The following is a 22319-nucleotide window of genomic DNA, read 5'->3' as shown; positions in this document are numbered from 1 at the left end:
TGCTGCTCCGTGGAGAATCTTCCTCCTTTTTTTAGGCCCAGCCGCCCCCGTTCCCTGCGGATGGAGCTGCACAAAGTGTGGGAACACGGGATCCACGTGGGAACACGGGATCCACGTGGGAACACGGGCTCTGCCATTCCACCCTCTGCAGTTCTGGAGCATCCCGAGAACCGGGGGCGGAATTTGGCTCCTTTCCTGGCCTTCCTCCTAAAAATAAAGCAGGGGATGTTGGATTACGGGAGGATCCCGTGACTTGGAGAGGGGTGGGAGGGTTTGGGGGGCTGGAAAGGCCAATGAGGCTGAAATGTTCCCAGGGAACTGCTGGGGAGTGGGATTTTCCATGGGGGATGGATGGATGGATGGATGGATGGATGGATGGATGGATGGATGGATGGATGGATGGATGGATAAAAATAGATCCACTGTGTGGGATTTTCCATCTGGGACAACAGGCTAAATCCATTGGGGAGTGGGATTTCCCATGAAGGATGGAAATGCTGGATCCACTGGGGAATGGGATTTTCCATGTGGGATATGAGGCTGGATCTGCTGCTGGAAAAGCACCGGCAGATCCTGTTCCAGAAAAGATCCAAAGGATTCAATTCCCACCAGGAATCCCACAAGGGTCCCAGAGAGCCCCTCCTGCATGGAAAAACCTCCAGCACTCTGGCTCCACTCAGAGTCCTTCCCTTTGGAATTGGATAATGAGATGTTTTCCATGAACGCCAGCTCCTGGTGACCCTTTTGAAGTTCTGTTTGCATCTCCCTGAGTTATTCCAGTTTTTTTTCTGTAGCGCTTTGTGAGGAGTGGAGATTATTTGGATTCCTCCTGAATTTCTGCCGTAATTAGTGTGGGGATTGGGAGGTGAGAGGAGCTCACGGAAGCGCTTCCCAAATTAAACCTTCCCTTTCCTTGGAATTTGTGGGGTTGTTTTTATTTAGGGCAGGAAAATCTGGGAGATTCCATGTGGGAGAGAGAGGGTTTGGGCAATGGGATGGTCGGGATGCTCCCTCTGCTCTTGGTTTGCATGGATCACGCTCTGGATCTGCTCCAGGTTTCCCACCAGGAGAAAAAAAAGTGTGAAAAAAATCCTGGAGTTTTTAGGCTGAAAAGATTTGATTGGAATGATTTTATCTTGGGGGGAGGGAGGAAATGGGAATGGGAAGCACTTCCAGCCTAGAAAATGAGTTGGGAATGGGAATGGAGAGTACTTCCAGTTTGGAAAAAGGAAATAGGAATGAGAAAGGAAAGCACTTCCAGCCTGGAGAATGGAAATGGAAATGGAAATGGAAATGGAAATGGAAATGGAAATGGAAATGGAAATGGAAAGCACTTCTGACCTAGAGAATGGGAATGGGAATAGAAATAGGAATGGGAATGGGGAGCATTTCCAGCCCGGAGAAAGGGAATGGGAATGGGAATGGGAGTGAGGAGCACTTCCAGCCTGGAAAGTGGGTTGGGAATGGGAATGGAGGACTTTCAGCTTGGGAAATGGGAATGGGAATGAGAAGGGAGAGCACCTCCAGCCTGGAGAATGAGAATGGGAATGGGATTGGGAAGAGAGAGCACTTCCTGCCTGGAGAAAGGGAATGGAAAGCACTTCCAGCCTGGAAAATGGGAATGGGAATGGGAATGGGAATGGGAATGGGAATGAGAGCCTTTCCAGCTCTTTTACATCCCAGGCACTCCTCTCCGCCCCGCTGAGCAGGAAAACCTCCCGCATTCCCAGCCTCTCTTCCCGCCCTCCCGGGAGCACTGAATTAAAGGAATATTGGATGATCCCACGCTTGGTTATGTTTTATTAATGCCGAGCCTCGGCCTCCCAGCACATCCAGAGGATCTGAGGCTCTGCCGGCCGTTTGTCCCTCTTTTCCAAGGTCTGGCTGCCACTGTTATTCCCAATCCCACTCCTTAGCTTGGCTGGTAGGCCAGGCTGGGGTCTTCAGGAACAGGAGGGAAATTTGGGATGAAAAATGGGAATGTGTGGTTTGTCTGAGGATTCTTTGTGTCCTGGAGGGCTTTGGGATGGGAGTTTTGCAGCAGGAATAGGGATGGATGCAGGAATAGGGATGGATGCAGGAATAGGGATGGATGCAGGAATAGGGATGGATGTAGGAAGAGGGATGGATGTAGGAAGAGGGATGGATTTGGGAAAGCCGAGTCATGGACACCATATGGAGCCATGGGAAAATCTCCTGATTTTCCAGCTTTGCTCCATCTCAGGGGTGGGAGAACCCCCAGAATGTTAGATTTGAGGGAAAAGATCCCAAAAAACACCAACATTCCACGAGCAGATCTAAAGGAGGAATCAGGGCCGGGATATTTCTCCATCAGCCTTTGGGATCAGCGGGAAAAGCCAAACATGGATAATGGGACAGCTCTGGAAGTGCTGGGAGAGGGAAAGGTACAAATCAGCAGTGATTTCCCAGGAGAGCAGGGATGGATCGGGATTAAGGGAAGAGCCCCAAGGAGATGGATCGGGATTAAGGGAAGAGCCCCACAGATCCTCTCCATGGAAGGAGGAAGTGTCAGGAATCAGCGCCTAGAGTCAGGGCTGGAAGAGGGAGCTATCTGTTAATTCCATTAGGGATGCAGAATTACCGGGAGAGCAGAGGGATTATCAGTCACGGAGTGTGAACCTGGAGGAGAGGGAGCAGTGATCACAATCCTTCTTTGTCCAGGGAATGGGGCTGGAGAGAACGGGAAAGATGGAGCTGGATGAGGTTGGGCCAGGGAGACCCTGAGGGATGGGATCACGGCTGTCCTGAGGGATGGGATCACGGCTGTCCTGAGGGATGGGATCACAGTGTTCCCAAGGGATGGGATCACGGCTGTCCTGAGGGATGGGATCACAGTGTTCCCAAGGGATGGGATCACAGCGTTCCCAAGGGATGGGATCATGGCTGTCCTGAGGGATGGGATCACGGTGTTCCCAAGGGAGGGGATCACGGCTGTCCCAACAAATGAAGGAGAGTTTGGGATGCAGTTGCCCCTTGTTCCTGTGCTGGAAGAAGCATCTCCAGGCCTGGGCCAAATTCCAGAGCTGGGAATCCTGGTGGGAATTGTGGTGGTTTCCATGGAGGGTCTGGAGGAGTCTGTCCCAAAAATCCAACTTCCCTTCCCTTCCCTTCCCTTCCCTTCCCTTCCCTTCCCTTCCCTTCCCTTCCCTTCCCTTCCCTTCCCTTCCCTTCCTTCCCTTCCCTTCCCTTCCCTTCCCTTCCCTTCCCTTCCCTTCCCTTCCCTTCCCTTCCCTTCCCTTCCCTTCCCTTCCCTTCCCTTCCCTTCCCTTCCCTTCCCTTCCCTTCCCTTCCCTTCCCTTCCCTTCCCTTCCCTTCCCTTCCCTTCCCTTCCCTTCCCTTCCCTTCCCTTCCCTTCCCTTCCCTTCCCTTCCCTCCCCTCCCCTCCCCTCCCCTCCCCTCCCCTCCCCTCCCCTCCCCTCCCTAAAAACCTCCAGAACATTCCTTCAGGAATACCAAGGATTTTCCAGCTGAGCTGAGACCCTTTGGGGCTGATCCAGGTGCCCCAGGCACCCCTCAGGTCATTTTTTTGGGCAAAAGCCGCACATCACACCCGGAATTCCAAAAACAAAGTGGATTTTGGAGCTCCTGGGATTCCTGCATGGACTGGTTTTATTTTTGCTCTTTCTCTGCCTGAGGTTGTGCCTCCGGAGAAGGAGTTCAGAAGGGAAAAATCCCAAAATATCAGTAACGATGATCCCTGCCCGGTTCCTCCGGGCAGGAATCGATGGAAGGAGCAGAGATCGCCCGGAGCCGACAGCTGGGAGGGAGGGGGGATCGATGGCTCCTCGTTTGTCACCAATCAAAAATCTGGGATAATTGGATTTCCTGCAAGTGGAGAAATAAATCAGGGAATTCATCATCCAGGTCAGGGTCACCCCTGCTCCAGGGCCACCGAGGTTTGGGAAAACCTTCTTGGAACTGGTGGGAAACCCAGTGGGGGCTTCCAAACTGAAACCTGCTGACTTCCCTGAATGGAATTAATGATTTTCCCTATTTTTCCCATCCCAAGCCTGTGGGTCTCCCGATAAAGCTGGAAAAAGAGGAGTTTTGGGGAGGACTGGGGAGTTTGTGGTGGGAAAATTCCTTCCTGGGGTTATTTTTGGGGGCAGGAGAACCTCTGATAACCCCCTCCTGTTTTTTCAGGATGGGATTTTTGGGATGTCCAGATATCCCCTTGCTGTTATTCCAGGATTTTTTGGGATCTCCAATTATCCCCTTGCTGTTATTCCAGGATTTTTTGGGATCTCAAATAACCCCCTGCTATTATTTTGGGATGGGGTTTTCTGGGATCTCTAAAAAACCCTTATATCTGGAATAAAATATTCCAGATTTTTTTTTTGAGCTCTCTAATAACACCTTGCAGTTACTCCAGGATGGGATTTTCCTGGATCTCGGATGAACTGGGAAGGACCTTGCTTTCCCCTTCCTAAGCGGGGAAACTGAGGCACGGAAAGACCTGGAGCCACAGAATGCTTTGGGTTGGGATGGACAGGGACATTTTCCATAGGTCATTGTTTCAACCTGGACTTGAGCACTTCCAGGGACAGGGAGCAGCTCCTGGCTCCTTCCTGCTCCGTTGATTATTCCCACTGGGATTAACTCCAGCAGGGATTAACACCCCGAGCCGTGGCTTCCCAGAATTGGCTGCTGGTGCCATAATCCCCATCCCCACGGAGCTGGAACAGCAGGAAAATCCTCAGCTGCTGTCAGCAAATCCCTCCCAAGCCACCAACTGAGCTCTGCCAGGGGTTTGGGATTTTTTCCCCAATTTTCCAACCCTCAATTCTGGTTTGGGGCTCTAAAAAGGAGCACCGGGTGCAGTAATTCTCTTTTTTTACTCTGGGATTGCATTCCTGGGATGGATTTTGTATGGCAACACCATCTGGGGATAAAATCCTTTATCCCAGGTGAGGTTTTCCATAATCCTGGTGCCCAGGGGTGGCATTCAGAGGGCACAGCTTCCTGGGAAACTCCAGGAGCATCCGGCTGGTGGGAATCTCTTCCTTGTCGGGATGCAGAGCTGAGCTGCTGGAAAAGGAGGGCTGGGAATTTGTTGGTGTGGAGGAAAATCCCATTTCCAATATTTTCCAGTGCAGGATCAGGATATGGCCTCTCTTTCTCCTGCCACACTTAATTTGGGATTAATTCCACATCTGCACACGGAGATCAGATCCCGCTGTGTTTTTCGTGGAGCTGCGTGATTAAAAACCAGGAAAAAGCAGAACGGGGGGAATTTTCAGCCCTGGGACACCTGGACATTCCGGTTTGGAGCGTTAATCCAAGTTAATCCAGGTGTTGAGGAGGCACCATGTTCTGATGGAAGGATTTTAGGGAATGCTGAGCCATTCTGGAGGCATTCCGTTGTATTTGGTGGTCGGTGGTCGCTCCCGCTTGGTAAAATTTGGATTGTAGGAAAAATCCCTGCCTGGTGAGCTTGGGATTTGCTGGGGATAGACAAAACTCCGTGGAAATGGATTGGAGAGTGATCCATGGGGCAGCTGGAAAAAATGGGAAAAAATAAGGAAAAATTGGGATTTTTTTTAACAGTTCTCAGGTTTCACTGGGATCTGCTAGAAAAATGAGGAAGGAACTCCTTCCTGGGATGTATCAGCAGGAGGGAATTCCTGCCCTGCAGCCCAGACTGGGGCTGGAAGCACTTCTGGGTGGAACACTCAGGAAAATCCAGCTGATGTGGAGGAAACCCACGGGCAAGCAGGAAATCCTGCAGGAACAGCGTTTGTTTATAGGGAAAAGGGAAAATTTGGGATGAGAGGCAGCACCTCCCACCTGCCGGGCCTCGTTTGCCCAAAATCCATTGGCTTCACCCCATGGAATGGCAATAAAATCGGGGAGCGACCGATTGGGAGAATTCTGCTTTAGTTAACTTGGGGGGAGTTGATTGGCAGCTGGGAATCAGCCCTGATTTGCATATTTGCATAGATGCAAATGAGGGCCGTGATCTCCATTTATCAAACGAGGTGTCTCAGACCCAGCCTGGCCCTGTGGAATTTTTGGCTCTGTTATGGTTCCAGCAGCTGTTCCAACATCTGGGGAGAGGCCACGAGGCGCCGGCGGAGCCATCGCTCCAAATTAGGGATGGTGCCAGGTTTTTGAGGGAATTTGGCTCTGCTGGATTCACCTTCCCACCTTTCCCGGGATGAGGCATCGTTTTGGATTCTGAAAGCACCCAAAATGATCCAAACAAAATGAAAAATTTGGAAAAATCCTTAAATAATGAGGAAAAGGGGTTAATGGAACAGGAGAAATGACAGCGGAATGGTGACAAATGTCTGGCTCTTCCCAAAATCCCGATCCAACAACCCAGGAGCTCTTCTCAAAATCCAAACCCACTGACCCATCACAGGCTCTTCCAAAAACCCCAACCCAATGACCCATCCCAAGCTCTTCCCAAAATCCCAACCCAACAACCCATCCTGAGCTCTTCCTGAAATTCCCAACATCTTCCAAGCTCTTCCTGAAATCCAAAGCCAATGACCCATCTTGTGCTCTTCCCAAATTCCCAATGACCCATCCCAAGCTGCTGCTTTGAGCAGCTGTGGGAGCTCCAGTGGGGTGTCCAACATTTTATTTTATGGGAATATCAGTGGGATGAAGATGTGGAGATAAAATATTCCCCCCTCCAGCACAGCCGGGGGGCCGAGGGATTTTATGGAAACATTGGAAGGGGAAAGGGGGGGAAAAGTTATAAATAAAACTTCCCAGCGCTTCGGTAAATGCTCCTAAACATCCTTCCCATCCGGAGATAAATATTCCATGTGTGATTTACAGCCCTGCATTCCCAGGCTGTGTGGGCAGGGGGATAAAATCCCATAAATCACTGGGAATATCAATGCAGCCACCACATTCCCGCTGATAAGCGGCGTGGGCTGGGAAAATCCATCTTTTCTGTGCCAGCTGCGCCTTGACAGAGTTGATTTAGGGAGTTTTGGGATTGGGAGGGGCTTCCCGAGTCTTGGGAAGGTCTTGGATCCTTCTTTGTGTGTTTTCATGGAGACGGATTCTCTTCTGCAGGAGTTCTGTTTTGGGAGTGTTGGGATTTTGTCCCAAACAGAAAATAATTCCCATCCATCCCAGGGAAATACTTCCCAAATCTGACAGATCCTGGCTTTCCAATGGATGTTCCTTCCCTCCTGTTTTTCTTGTGTTCACCCCCAAATCCTCACTTTTCCAGCATCCCTGGTTTTGTTCCATCAATCCCAGGGACACACTTCCCAAATCCAACCAACCCTGATTTTCTGGTGGCTGTTGCTTCCCTCCAACCCTGGTTTTTCTGTGTTCATCCTGAAATTCTCACTTTTCCAGCATCCCCTGTTTCGTAGCCACTGGATTTATCTCCTGGGATGGGTGGGATGCAGTCCTTAGATCCACCATGGAACTTAATCTCTGAGCATCCAGGAAATCTCTGGATTTTTGGGATGAGGGATCCCCCTAACAGCCAAATGATAATTCCAAAGCCATTCCGGGCATTTGTAGCAGGGCCTGGTCTCCCTCCAGCCAAAGCCGTCACGGTTTTCCCTCCAAACATCCATCTTTTTCCTGGAACGCCGCATTCCCTGTGGATTTGTGCCGGAGATGTCGAACAAGCACGAAATCGACGCCGCGAGCCAAAGCCAAGCCGGGAACGGGCTCCCTCATCCCGTGCTCCAATGAGCCGGAACAGCTCCGAGGAGCTTGGGAAAAGCCGGATGAAGACATTCGAGGATTTATTCCAGCCCATGCCCAAGCCACAGAGCTGATTCCGACGGCCCGGTCCCACACGGATTTGTTTGTCGGGAGGCGCACGGCAAAGGTGGAAAATGCTGGAGTTTTCCTGGATTTACTGGGTGTGGAGAGAGCTGGGCTTGAGTCGTTGTGGGAAGGAAACTGGACAGGGAAAAGTGGAACTGTGGAAAGGAGGAGATGGAAGGAGGATGGAGATTGGAATGAGAGAGATCGGACACGGCACAACTGGGAGGCTCCCAAATCCCAAATTTCCTGTGGCCTTTCCGCTCCCAAAGTGCCCAAACTCTCCCTTTCCATCTGAAATCCTTTATTGTGCTGAGGTTGTGCTGATGGAGATGAAAATCCCACGGAGCTGCAATGTTTGGAATGCTTCTAGCCCAGCAGGATCTATTTGGATATCATTCCTTATTTTTCTGCTGCCTCTGGAGCTGCTGGAATCATGGAACCAATCCCACACCTCCAGAATATAAAAGTGACTCCGGAGCTCATCATGAGAAGAAAACCAGCCCAAAAATAGATTTTTCCTGAAGATCCATCAGTATCAATCCTTGGGAAGCCCTCAGGTGGTATTGGAGATGCTTCCCATGGACACAAGGACATTGGGAATCATGGCACAGAGCAAATTGGGAATTAATCCTTTTTCTTTGGCTGGGATATTTTGGGATATCTTTTCTTTGGGATATTTTGCTTTGGATGAATCTGGGATTTAAAGAAAAAGGGAATCTGGACAATGGTTAAAAATTCCCTCTCAATGGGATTTAGGTGTTGAAATCCTTGGAAGCTGGATTCGGGGGTTGGTTTTATCCGTATTTTATAAAAATAGGGAATCATGGAATGGGTTGGATTGGAAGGACCTTAAATCCCACCCCAGTCCCTGCCATGGACAGGGACACCTTCCCCTATCCCAGGTTGCTCCAAGCCCAACCAGGCTTGAGACACTTCCAGGCATGGAGCAGCCTCAGCTTGTCTGGGCTGAATTCATCCAGAGAATTCCATCGTTCCATAATTCCCACAAGGTTTGCCCATGGAATGTGACAGGAAACAGCCCCCGGGGCCCAGCTTGAAGTGGTTTCCTCACTTCATCTTCATTTGAAAGGGGCTGGGAGGCCAAAGGATCTGCTCTCAATCCATGGATTGATCCAAAGGATTGATCCAAACCATTGATTCCCATCACAAAGAGGCTTGGGACACATCCATGGGATCTGGCACGTTCTGCATCCCACTAATTAGAGAAAAATGGGCCCAAAGCATGGGCTGGATGTCCCCCTGCTCATTCCATACATTTTCTCCTGATCCATAAAAATTTAGGAGCTGGTTTGGTCCGGCAGCCCCGCCTAAGGAATAATTCCAGATCCAGCTGCGGAATCGTTCCCTCCCACTTATGGAAATGAGGGAGGGAAGCGGCGCCTAATGAGATGTTTGTGAGGGAAGAGGAATTTTAATTACTGGCTCTTAATTGTCTGCTCGGCCTGTTAATATCCCATTTTCCCGGGATTAATGCCATTCGCTCCCTGCCAGCCGGGCTCTTCCTCGCCCGGGGGTGATGCCAACTTTCCCGGGTTTATTTGGGGAATATGCCCGTTTTCCAAAAGCCACGATGACTTTTGGGAAGGCGGCAGAGGGGTTGAGGAGGTTTGACCCTGCTGGCGCTGAGCTGGTGGATCTTTGGGAAGCAAAGCTGAATATCCAAGGAGAACTCAGCACAAGGCTCCCCCAGTCTATTTTTCCCACTTCCCAAAGGCCCATTTTCTTGGAAGCGTGACGCCGACTCCGGCTGTCATGTCCCATTCCCTGGCTGGTGGTAAACCCGTGCCAGACGCTTATTCCCGTTTAAATGAGAAATAAAATCCTGCCGCAGCTTTCCAGGAGGAAAAGCTCCGGATTCAGCAAAATTCCACCTCTCCGGATGGGGCCGGCTGGGAATTCTTTGCCCTTGGAGTCCTCCCGGGTTAACAATGAGAGGCATCATCATATTCCGACTGTAAATTGTCCTGGAATGTCATAAATAAGGCAAGGCCAGAGCCGGGGAGGGAGCGGGAAGGAATTTGCTGCGTTCCCAAGAACAACTGGAGCTGCTGAATTTTTCATGGACAAGATGTTGCAAAGTGCCGCCAGTCAGAGCGCATTCGGTTCTTGCGGATCCGGGGGTTCCATCCCCAGATCCGCCAGATCTGCAGACGTTCCACGGTCGGGAATTTGTGGGAGCACTCCCAGCTTTTTCCAGGGGAGTTTGCACCCCTTTGTATCCCACCTAAAGGGGTGAAATGTCTCCTGCTCTCCTTAAATCCTGGGGATTGTGGGATATCAGCTGGTTAAGGGAGTGCTAGGGTCTGTTTTCCTGTTCCCTCCTGGTTTTCCCATCCCATCCCAGCCCTTGGAAAAGGGAGGTGGAGGAATGGGAAGGAATTATGGATAAGCCCCATTAATCACTGGCTAATTAAAATGATGAAGTGTTCATGTTGTCACCGGCTCCTCGAGGATGCTGGGGGCATTCCAGAGGGGGCTGGAGCTGCTGGATCCCAAGAATCCCCTTCTCTGGCTCCATCCTGAGCTCCCACTCCGCTCAGATCTGCTGCTGCTTCCAAGGACCCTTCCTAAAAGGATGGGGACAGGTTGGACTTTGGGGACACGGAAATGGGAAAAATCCATCCTCAGCTGGGGCTGCCCCACCCTGAGATTTGTCCAAACTTGGATGGGGCTTGGAGCAGCCTGGGATAGTGGGAGGAGTCCCTGCCCATGGAACAAGATGAGCTTTAAGGTCCCTTCCAATCCAGTTGCAGAATTCCACTGGATTGAGATTTTTGGGAAGCACTGGGAGATGAGAAATCTGGGAATGGGAGCACTGGGCCATCTCCATAAATAAATCTTGGCTTTCCATGCGGGATGGAAGGAGTCAGGCACCCAGAGAAGATGTGGAAGGGGCTCCCTGTGCTGCTGGGATTCCTTGGAAGGCTCCATTACTCCAAGGCCTTTCCTTGGGACATTCCCACCCCATCCCATCCCCTCCCTCCCCTCCTCCCCAGGAACCTCAGAGAAATTCCAGCCGCTTGTGCTTCACCCCTGGCCATTCCCATGGAGTATCCAGCTGCGTTTGTGGGCAGAAACCCCCATGGAATGCTGGAATGGGCTGGAAATGGGGTTTTCATCCAGCATCCCGCACTTCCAGGGCTGGAGCAATTCCTGCCTCATCCCTGGGAGCTCTTTTGTAATTGGAAGCACCGAGCTTGTTCCAATGCTCTCCTTTATGAACGCGTCACTCCCGATTTCAAAGGACATTTCCTTTATCCCTCCCTTCCCCCCTCCTCCCTCTTCCCTTTTTTTAAATCCCCCTTAAACTGGACGGTGCCAGAATTCCCAGCGATTGCCAGCAAAAATATCCTCTCCTCCCCAGGGCTGCCATCTAATCAGAGGGATGAATTTCCAGAGGGCTGAATCCGATCCGGGGGAGGCCCGGCCCGGCATTCTCTGGAAAACCTCGGATTGAAAAGAGCAAAGGGGAAGCGGAGCGAGGCTGAGAAGGGGACGCAGATAAAGGGAGTCTGATAGCGCGAGGGATGACAGAAATTTGGGATGGGCTCTTCCTTTTGGAAGAGTTCTTCCCACCCAGCCATTCCCGTCACAGCCGCTTTGTTCTCCTCAGTAAATCCCAAAAAAAAGGAGCCGAGGGAGGCTTCGGAGCAGCGCTGGCACCTGGCAGTTGTTCCCTGTCGGGAGGGGAGGATGAGGGATGGGATTCGCACGTCAGCCACAGCCAAGCAGCGGGGTCTGGACGGCTCCATCTGGATTCCTGCTTTATTTTCCTTTGTTTTCCCGCTTTTCCCCCTCCCCTCCACGCATCCTTGGCCGGCTCCTGTGGGGACTCGGCATCTGTTTCCCTCTCCCTCTTCTCTCCTTCTTTTCCACAACTTCTGGAGTGGTTTTGCTCTGGATTTGAGCAGTGATGCTCTTGGAGCATTTGAATTTTCCCCTTCCTGCCTTTTCCAGGCCCAGTCAGGACTCTGGAATCAGCTCTCCATGGGATCCTGATCCCACAGCACCGGAGCAATCAATCCTGCAGCTCCAGAGCTCCCGTGCAGGAGAAGCTCGGGTGCATCCAGTGGTCCCACCCTGGTGTTTTTAGGGATGAAATATCTGGATTTAAGGCCCAGCCAAGCCAGAATTCCCAGGAATATGGGTGAAGCTGCTCCCAGTGCCAGCTCGGAGTGGTTTTCCAGCACATGGAGGAAGCAGAGAGGGGGAAAATTCCAATTTTGAGGGATTTTTTTGGCCACCCAGAAGATGCAGGTCAGGGATGGGTTTGGAGGAGGATTTCCTTGGAAAAAGGCTTGGATGGGTGGATTTGCTGGGATGGCTGGGGCCATCCCAAACTTGTTCCTTTTTGAGTTTAAAAACCCACCAAAAATCAGGGATTGGTCCAAACACCACCAAAAGCCTTGGCTGGACTCATATGGGGATGGATCCCTTTCCCGTGGAAGTACATGGGTCTGGAAGGGAATAACATGGGAAAAGGGGTGGAAAACATCAGAAAATGCTGAGCTGGGAACTCCTGGATCCCATGGATAGAGGGAAAATCCAATTCCCACTGCAGCTGGGCTGGGATGGGGATGGATCCATTTCCCATGGAAGTGCACAGGTCTGGAAGGGAATAACGTGGGAAAAGGGATGGAAGACATCCAAAAATGCTGAGCTGGGAACTCCTGGATCCCATGGATAGGGGGAAAATCCAATCTCTGCTCTGGACTGCAACGGGGATGGTTTTGCATGGAAGTGCACAGCTCTGGAAGGGAATAATGTGGGAAGAGGGATGGAAACCATCCAGAAATGCCACTCCGGGAACTCCTGGATCTCCACATCCCACGGACAGGAGGGAAAATCCAATCTTTGCTCCAGCTTTGCAAGTTCCTCCCCTTCTCCCTTTAATCTCCGGTTGATCCGGGGGCAGGCAGGAGCTGCGGTCCCGCCCGGGGCTCCGTGGAAAGGCAGAGCTCTTCCGCACGCACGGAGGCTCCATCCCGGATTCCTTGGGGCGGATCCTGCCGCGCTGCCAAGGATTTGCTCATCCCCCACCCTCCCCGCCGCTTTTCCGTGCCTGTTGCTGGTCCCGGCGTTCGGAAATGTCAAAAGCCGAGCGAGGGGAATCGGGGCAGCCGGAGAGACCTCGGCTGCCCTTCCTCCCTCCCTCCTCCTCCTCCTCCTCCTCCTCCCGTTCCTGCCTTTTCCATCCGCACAGCCCCGAATCCAAGGGGCCCTCGTGCAGCCTTGGCAATCGCAGGGATTTAATCCCCGCTTTAGGAACAAAAATAAACCCTGGACAGGCAGGGAGAGGCTGGAAAGGCGCCGGCCCCAGGCGGACAGGGAATGCTGGCCAGGATTTGGGTCAGTCTCATCCAGGAAAACCAGGATTTTGGGATACAACATCAAAAATCCCTCATTCCAAGCATGATTTGGGGCTGAAAAGAGATTTAATCCTCAGCCCTACCCCCAAGCAGTCCCAAAAATCCACTTTTCCCCCCCGTATTTCCTTGTGCAGAGCTGTTCCCGCAGCCCCCCAAAAGCAGCACAAAACGGGATTTTCCGGCTTTTTCCCGGTGTTCAATATTCCAGGCCACGCTGCCCTGCTGCCGCAGCCGGCACGTGTTCCCGGAGCGTGTTCTCCCGCAGGTCGTGCCTGGGATTTATGGCACAAACACCTCCAAGTTGTTTTACAAGGAATGCTGAGCCTCAGGATCACCGCCTGGGAGGCACAAAAAATCCCGGGAATTCACCTTCTGCCCTCGCAGGCCATCTTCCACAAAGGAATCTCTGGTTTTCAGCCCCATTTCCAAACCTGCTGCTGTTTCCCGGACTTTTGCTCGGCTCTTTTCCCCCCTGGTGTGAGGAGAGATTAAAAAAAGAGAATTTTCAGTGGGTGGTTTTTGGGTTTTTTTTTTGATGTCCCAGTGTCAAGCAGGGCAGGATGCCTGGGATTTGCCAGGCTGTCAATCCATCAATTCCCAACAGCCGTAGGAAAGGCAGGAAAATAAACCAGGAATGCAATTCCTGTCCCTGCTGCCCCCCTGGCTGCTTCCCTCTCCCGATTTCCCAAGAAATCAAGGGGAAAGAGGGAGAAAAGAGATGGATGGAGCTGCCTGGGCTCTGATTTTCCTCTGGAGCGAGGTTGGGTCTGGAATCCGGCTGTGGGGAGATGGGGAAGGAGCTGGAAACCCTCGGGTGGGGGTTGTGCATCCTCGGGGGAAGGTGTTGGGGAATTCCCATGAGGAATGAGGAATTTGGGAAGTTTTGTGCAAGCACAGGGCAGGGAATGGGGAGAGATGATGGAGCCCAAAGCGAAGCTGTAGGCAGAGCAGGAATTTGCAGTGGGAATGGTGGCCGCTGGGATTTTCTGAAATTCGGGAAGGATTTCCTTCAATTTTTGGCTTTTTTGGGATTGTTGGGGATGGCCCAAACCCATCCCTGTGAGGGGTCAAGGCTTTCACTGGGAACTAACAGTGCCATTAATCCATAAAATTCCTGGAAACCAGCAATTCCAAACTTCCCTGGGGCTCAGCTCTCTTTCCCTGTTTTTTTTCCCACTTTTCCAGGATATCTGACCGTCAGCATCGAGCCCCTGCCCCCAGTGGTGGTGGGAGACGCCGTGACCCTGAAATGCAACTTCAAAACCGACGGGAAAATGCGGGAGATCGTCTGGTACCGGGTGAGCTCCGACCCCTCGGGAATGGGAATGCGGAGCCAGCCCGGCCGCTCCGCCCTCGGGAACAGAAGGTCAGGGCTGGACCAGGCAGGAAAGGCAGCCGGAGCTCGGGCTGATGGGAACACCAATTCCAGGAGGAGGAGCGAGGCAGCTGGGCTGGCCTGGGAAATGTGGCTGGGAGGGATGCGGGATGGATTTGGGATCATCGGGATTTGGGATCATCATTGGATTTGGGATCATCAGGATTTGGGATCATCATTGGATTTGGGGTCATCGGGATTTGGGATCATTGGGATTTGGGATCATCGGGATTTGGGATCATAGGATTTGGGATCATCATTGGATTTGGGATCATTGGGATTTGGGATCATCATTGGATTTGGGATCATTGGGATTTGGGATCATTGGGATTTGGGATCATCATTGGATTTGGGATCATTGGGATTTGGGATCATCATTGGATTTGGGATCATCGGGATTTGGGATCATAGGATTTGGGATCATCATTGGATTTGGGGTCATGGGGATTTGGGATCATCATTGGATCTGGGCTCCACATGGAGCCCTCCTCTTTTTCTTTTTGGAGTGGCTGCCAGGTGGGTTTAGGGATGGCTCAGGATTGGGTTGGGGTTTGGAGTCGGAGCTGAGGTTGGCGCTGCTCTGCCAAGAGATTGGTGGGTGGAAAATGATGGGGAAAAGAAGGAATGGGGAAAATTTGGGATATCCGGGTCTGGGGAGAAGTTTGGGGTTCTTCATGTGGAGCTTTCAGAAACAAAAATTACCCTGTTCCCAACATGTTTGGGAATTTGGGATGTTGAGCAGGAGGGAAGCTCCTGGCTTTATTTGGGAAAGGGGGGAATTTGGAACTTGGCTTTATTTGGGAATGGGGGAAATTGGGGGCCAGTTTTATTTGGGAAGGGAAGGATTTGGATGTTGGTTTTATTTTGGAAAGGTGAATTGGGGGACCAGTTTTATTTGGGAAAGGGGCATTTGGATGTTGGTTTTCCTTGGGAAAGGGGGAATTTGGAGCCTGTTTTTATTTAGAAAAGAAGGATTTGGATATTGGTTTCATTTGGTAAAGGAAGGACTTGGAGGTAAATTTTCTTTGGGAAAGGAGGGATTTGGAGCCTGGTTTTATTTGGCAAAGGAAGGATTTGGAGGCTGGAGCTGCCCCTGGATCATAGTTCCCAAGCCTTGATCCAGCCTCAGGTTCATCAGTCCTGAGCTTTCTCCAGGGAAATTTGGGATAAGCTGCCAACCACAATTGGTTTCATCCAAGAAAACCTGAAGTTTTCCAGGGAAAACTCCTGGAGGAGGCAAAGAGAGGGCAAGGAGTGCCAGTGACATCAGATGGAGCAGCTGGGAATATTTTCCCTTGGATTTCTCACCCTGTTCCTGCTCCCTGAACAAGGCGCTGCTCTTTCCTAATGCTCTCCTCCATTCCCAGGTTTATAAACAGGGAAAGGATGGGTGCAAATCCGACTGCTGGAATGTGGTGTGTGCACAGGAACATCTCCATGGAATCCGGGATGGATTTTCCTGTAATTATTTATGGATGGACCCCTAAACGCTGGACAGGCAGGGAATAGAACCCCAAACCTGCCCCGAATCCAAAATTCCAGCTTGGAATTGGCTCCACCTCCTCTTTTTTCAGGGAGGAATTTTTTTCTGCTGGCTCTGCCGTCTCCACCAGGTTTTTCCTTCCCTTTTCCACTCGGTAATATTGGATTAACCCACTTTCCCGGGAGCTGGATTTGCATAATCCCCCCTGCGAGGAGGGATGTGGGAGCGGCTGCTGCTCCAGAGCAAACGATGCTCCGAGAAACCTCGGAGGGAAAGGGAAGGGCAGAAATATCCCAGCTTTGATTTTTATCCCCACAAATCCCCCCTTTCTTCCGGGGGTTTTTACCTCTCCTTCCCTCTTGCTCCTTTCCCAGGGAGCTTCCCAGGTTTGGGAAGTTGGGTTTTTCGTGGAGCATCTCAGGATTTGCTCAATTCCTTCCTGATTTTAAGGGTTTTTCCCTTTTTTTCTCCCTGCCTTGCCTCACTCCTGGACTTTTGCAGCTTCCCAAAGCTCCCGTGGCAGCTCCGGGGTGTTGGAGGTGATGGATGGATCCGGGAGAGCTGGGGCGGAGCCTCTGGAGCTGTGGGATTCTGTTTATTCTGCCTGTAAATCATGGGAATGTGGCTCCGGAGCGCTGGATTGGGGTCACGCCCAGCTCCTTGTTCCCGGGATTTATTGGACAGGAGCAGAAGGAGCTCCTGGAGTCTGAGGGATCTGAGCTGCTCCAGGGGCGGGAAGGGGCAGGGAAAGGGGGGAGAGAGGAGGAAAAGTCAATGGCAGCGCTTTGGTGGGGAGTGGAGTGGGGAATAACCCCTGGATCCATAACCCTGGGATGGATCCATAAGTCATTGGATCAATCCATAACCCTGGGATGGATCCATAGCCCTGGGATGGATCCATAACTCATGGGATGGATCCATAACCCTGGGATGGATCCATAACTCATGGGATGGATCCATAACCCTGGGATGGATCCATAACCCTGGGATGGATCCATAACCTGTGGGATGGATCCATAACCCACAGGGTACATCCATAACCCCTGGGATGAATCCATAACCCCTAGGATGGATCCATAACCCCTGGGAAGGATCCGTAACCTGTGGGATGGATCCGTAATCCATGGGATTGATCCATAACCCGTGGAACATATCTATAAAACCTGGGATGGATCCATAACCCATGGGATGGATCCATAACCTGTGGGATTAATCCATAACCCCTGGGATGGATCCATAGCCCCTGGGATGGATCCGTAACCCACGGGATTGATCCATAACCCATGGAATACATCTATAACTCCTGGGATGGATCCATAATCCGTGGAATACATCTGTAACCCATGTGATGGATCCATAACCCCTGGGATGGATTCATAACCTGTGGGATGGATTCATAAGCCCCAGGATGGATCCATAACCCCTGGGATGAATCTATAACGCACAGAGTACATTCATAACTCATGGAATGGATCCATAACCCCTGGCATGGATCCATAACCCCCAGGATGGATCCATAACTCCCAGGTGAGTGATCCCATTGGGATCTGTGCCCTCCGAGGCTGAGAAGCCTCATTCCATGGGTGAAACCCCACGGAGAAACCCCACACTGCAACCAGCACCTGCAATTCCAGCAATTCCTGGATTCCCCAGGGATGAGGGACAGCAGGGACAGCCCTTTCCCCCCGCTGGGAAACCCCTCAGCTGCTGGAACGACGCTGTTTTCAGCATTCCCGGGATGAGCAAAGGGAATTTTTACGAGAATAAACAGGAACACATCCCACAGGCGGAGGCGTTAATTAACATCCAACAATCCCAACACCTCCGCAAGGTGTGATGTTCCCGGGAACAGGTGTGAACACGGATCTGCACCTGGAGAGCTCCCAAAAAAGCCTTGGCAGGAGACGGGGGTGGCAGAATCCGCTCGGAATGAGGCTGGCAACACCCAGAGCTGTTCACTGGGTCCCGGTGCCGGCGTCTCCGGGGTTTCACCAGATCCCAGATTTGTGTGGTTGGTGCCAGGATGGGAACTGGGAAAATTACTTCTTTTCCCAGAGGAACTCAGGAAAGCAGGAGAGGGAGGGAAAACCCTTGGAGGCCCCACTCAAGCTCTGTGCAGCAGGAAGGGAAGTGGAGCTGAGCCGGGCTGGGCCCAGAGCATGGGAATTCGGGAATTTGGGAATTGCAAAGGGGGTTTGGTGGATCTGGGGTGTCAGACCAGGGGCAGGAACCATTCCCCAGTGCTGAGCGGGATTCCTGGGATGTCTGGAATGAAGGGTGGGAATGGAGGGGAGCCCACGGAGCTCTGCCTCCATTAATTAGAGTTTGGTGCTCAGGGTAATTAGCGGGGAGGGAATGAGCTGGAGCTGGGATTGCTGGGAGCAGGGCCCTGGCATTGCTCCTGGTGGTATCCCTGGAGTATGGGAATTGCTCCTGGTGGTATCCCTGGAGTATGGGAATTGCTCCTGGTGGTATCCCTGGAGTATCGAAATTGCTCGTGTAGTATCCCTGGAGTATGGAAAATCCAGAGTTTTCCAGGATAACGAGTTTTTCCCATTGGTTGTGATTCTTCGAGGAATGGGTGGGGGAGGCAGGAAAAAACCTAAATCCAGAGTTTTCCAGGATAACAAGCTTTTCCTGTTTGCTTCTCCAGGGAATGGGCAGGAAAATCCTAAACCAGGAGTTTTCCACTATAGAGTTTTCCTGGTTGATTCTCCAGGGAATGAGCAGGAAAAAGTGAAACCAGGAGTTTTCCAGGATAATGAGTTTTTTCCAGTTGATTCTCCAGGGAATGGGCAGGAAAATCCCAAATGTGGAGTTTTCCAGGATAAAGCCTTTTCCTGGTTGATTCTCTAGGGTATGGCAAGGAAAAACCTAAATCCGGAGTTTTCCAGGATAATGAATTCTTCCCATTGTTGTGATTCTCCAGGGAATGGACAGGAAAAAACCCCTAAATTCAGAGTTTTCCAGGATAACAAGTTTTTCCCAGTTGATTCTCCAGGGAATGGGCAGGAAAATCCTGAACCAGGAGTATTTCAGAATAAAGAGTTTTCCTGTTTGATTCTCCAGGGAATGGACAGGAAAATCCTAAATCCGGACTTTCCCAGGATGATGAGTTCTTCCCGGGGCTCTGACGTCGACACTGCACCCCCTCCTCCTCCTCCCCCCCAAACACCGGGAGTGCTGCAGCTGCTCCAGGGAATTTTCCCTCTTTCCAGAGCCATTTCCATTTGCTTGGAGAAAGGGAATCCATCAATCCATGCTCGGGACACGGGGCCTGGATCAGATCCCAATTCCAGCCCTTTCCAACCGCTCCCTTCATCCCACATCCATCACTTCCCGATGATTTTGGGTCCTTTGGGCATCCTGACGGGAGGCTCCAGAGATTTTAATGGATTTTGGGAACAGCAAATGTTCATTTTAATGGATTTGAGGATTTGTTCGGGTCACTGTGGAGGAGAGGGCAGCAGGCAGGAGCTGCCTTGGAACAGCTGAGTTTTGTCGGGAATGGGATTTTTCCTGGGATTTATGAATAATGCAGGAAGAGCAGTGCCTATAATATGTTCCTGTGCTTCTTTTCCCAAAATTCCTGCATGTGGAGGCATCGACTGGGACAGGAACCATGGGATGCTGCCTGATTCCTCCTTTTATGATTCCCAGTTTGGCTGCAAATTCCTATGGAGCTTCTCCCCCCAAAAAATCCCCCCGTGCCTGGATAAAAGGCTGGAATTAGGGCTGATCCCTGGAGAGAGAGAAATCCTGATGAGCCTTTTTCTGGAATTCTCTGGAATTCCCTCAGGATTGGAAGCGGCTCTCCCAGAGGGTGATTCCAGCTCCCCTTGGATGGGGCAGGATTTGGTCCCACATCTGTCCAGATGTGCTGGGAAAATCCCAAGGCTGCAAATGCCCGATCCATGGCTGCCACCTCCATCATTCCCAGCACTTCCCACCCTAAAAGAATCCTTAAAATCCCTTTGGATTTGGCTCTCTTCTCCATCCCGGAGCAGCTCCCAGCTTTCTCCTCAAACCCAAAAAAAAGTCTGGAAAAATCCTTGGAAACTTCCCAAGGCCGGAGATTTACAATTCCTGTCATTTTTCCCGCTTTTCTTTGTCCCACATCCGTGCCAGGGTGGAATTCCTTTCCCATAAATGCCTCAGCCTGGGATAATAAACTGGAAGAGTTTTTTAGTGATGGATTTTTTTTCCTCCTTTTCCACCACTTTTTGCCACTAAGAAATCGGGAAGAGAGGAAATGGGGAATAACTGCAGAATTTTGGCCAAGTGTTGGGTGAGGATTTGGGGTTTTGTCCTTGGGAAATTTTGGATTTGAGGATTAAATCCCAAAGTCTTCTTCTGCTGTTCCTGGTTTATTTTAAAAAATGGGAAATGTCACTCTCTGCTGGGAGCTGGTTTAGCCCCAAAATTCCCATTTTCCTCCATATTTTTCCACTAAAACTCCTCCTGGAAAGCAGAGAAGATAAATCCAGAGGCACGGGAAGACACAGGGAATAGAGTCCTTAAAAAAGCAATTTTCCATTTAAAAATGACAATTCCCAGGTGGAAAATGGAATAACAGGATGGAAAATGTAGATTGAGATTTCACCTCAGCAGGGCATCATAAATCCATAAATTCCAAAGAAATGAAAGATGCTGGGGTTCTATGGATAAATATGGAAGTCACGATATAATAAAAACAAAAATTAAAATAAAAACAAAAACAAAATTCTAATATAAATATTTAAATGCACCAGATAAAATATTAAAATTAATATATTTACAACATTTAATACAAATTAAAATTTAAATAATTTTATTCAAATCTAAATAAATACCAAAATAATAAAAATTACATTAAAATGCAAATAAATATTTTAAAACCTAAATAAATACATTCAAATTTAAACAAATCTATTAAAATCAAAATCAATTTATTCAAATTCTCAGAACGAAAACCCTTTGAAATATTCCAAGAAGGGCCCAAAATTCCCAGATTTGGGACCCTGGGGTTGTTTCCCGCAGGTCACTGACGGCGGCACCATCAAGCAGAAGATCTTCACCTTCGATGCCATGTTTTCCACCAACTTTTCCCAGATGGAAAACTACCGGAAGCGGGAAGACCTCGTCTACCAATCCACCGTGCGGTGAGTCCTTCCTCCCTATTAATTCCAATTTTTAGGATTTTTTTCCCTATTTTTGCCCCATTGAAAGGATTCCAGCAGAACCCATGCCCCTTCCAAGGAGTATTCCCAGTTTTCCTGATGATTCTCAGGGAAAAGGTGGCGAAAATGGGGATTTTTAGAGGTGGGAATGGGCAGAGAAATCCAAAGCTTGGGAAAATTGGGAAAAACAGATCCATATTTATTTATAAAACAGGAACAGGAGCGTCTCCTCGCTTTTATTCCAAGTGGGAATCACTTCCAGAATTCCAGGTTTATTCCTGATTCCACACCTGCTCCATTCCCGCTGCTCTAAAACCGACTCTGCAGCTTGGAAAAAAGGTCAGGAGAGGCTTCAACCCCGGGGGGGAAAAACTGGGATGAAATTTCCCTTCTTCCCAGTTTCTTTCTGGCTTCGTTTCCTCGGGAAATTAGAATTTCCTGATCGGATTTTCCCAGCTTGTTTTTCCCAACGTGGGGGGTAAGAAAAGCCGGGATTTCCTCCAGTCTTGGGAGGTTTTCCAGCTGGAAATATCCAGAGTGGCCCAGGAAGGGCTGGGCCTGGCTCATCCCATGGGATGAGCTGGTGGGAAATGGGAAATCCTTCCCAATCCTTTGGGATTTGGGGTTTTTTGGGATGTTTTTTGCTGTTTTTCCCTGCTACGTTTGGAGTTGGTTTTTATCCGTAAGGAAAAGCACAGCTGCGTGGGAATGAATGTGGATTTAGAGTGGGAAAAGGGTGGGAAAACGGGGCTGGGGAGGGAATATTATGGGATGGATCAGGAGGATCCTCAGGCCCTGCTCAGGAGAGGCTCGGGAGGAGTTTGGGATGCTCAGGGATTACTCCAGGAATGCTTCGGGAATGTTCTGGAAATGCTCAGGGTGCCCAGGGGTCACTCAGAGGATTCTCAAGGGTTACTCAGTGCATACTCCAAGGTTACTCAGAGGACACTCCAGGGATGTTCAGGAGAAGCTCGGGATGCTCATGAGGAGCAGGAGTTACTACAGGGTTACTCAGAGGATACTCAGGAGAGTCAGGGGTTGCTCAGGACACTCGGGGGTTACTCAGAGGATACTCCAGGCATGTTCAGGAGAAGCTCGGGATGCTCACTGGATGTTCAGGTAGGTCAGGAGGAACTCCAAGG

The 22319-nt window shown here is 50.6% G+C and overlaps 1 protein-coding gene across 1 annotated transcript in view; it reads left to right on the top strand.

Annotated features, from left to right (window-relative positions):
- IGSF21 (immunoglobin superfamily member 21) overlaps nucleotides 1-22319 on the top strand; it is a 40568-nt gene that overhangs the window by 7425 nt on the left and 10824 nt on the right. Inside the window, exons 2-3 of the mRNA XM_064396887.1 lie at nucleotides 14346-14458; nucleotides 21038-21159. Of these exons, the coding sequence (XP_064252957.1) occupies nucleotides 14346-14458; nucleotides 21038-21159 (235 nt within the window). The remainder of the gene's footprint in view (nucleotides 1-14345; nucleotides 14459-21037; nucleotides 21160-22319) is intronic.

Source organism: Passer domesticus, chromosome 22 (assembly GCF_036417665.1).
Source record: "Passer domesticus isolate bPasDom1 chromosome 22, bPasDom1.hap1, whole genome shotgun sequence".
Lineage (NCBI taxonomy): Eukaryota > Metazoa > Chordata > Aves > Passeriformes > Passeridae > Passer > Passer domesticus.
This window is presented reverse-complemented; position numbering and strand designations above follow the sequence as displayed.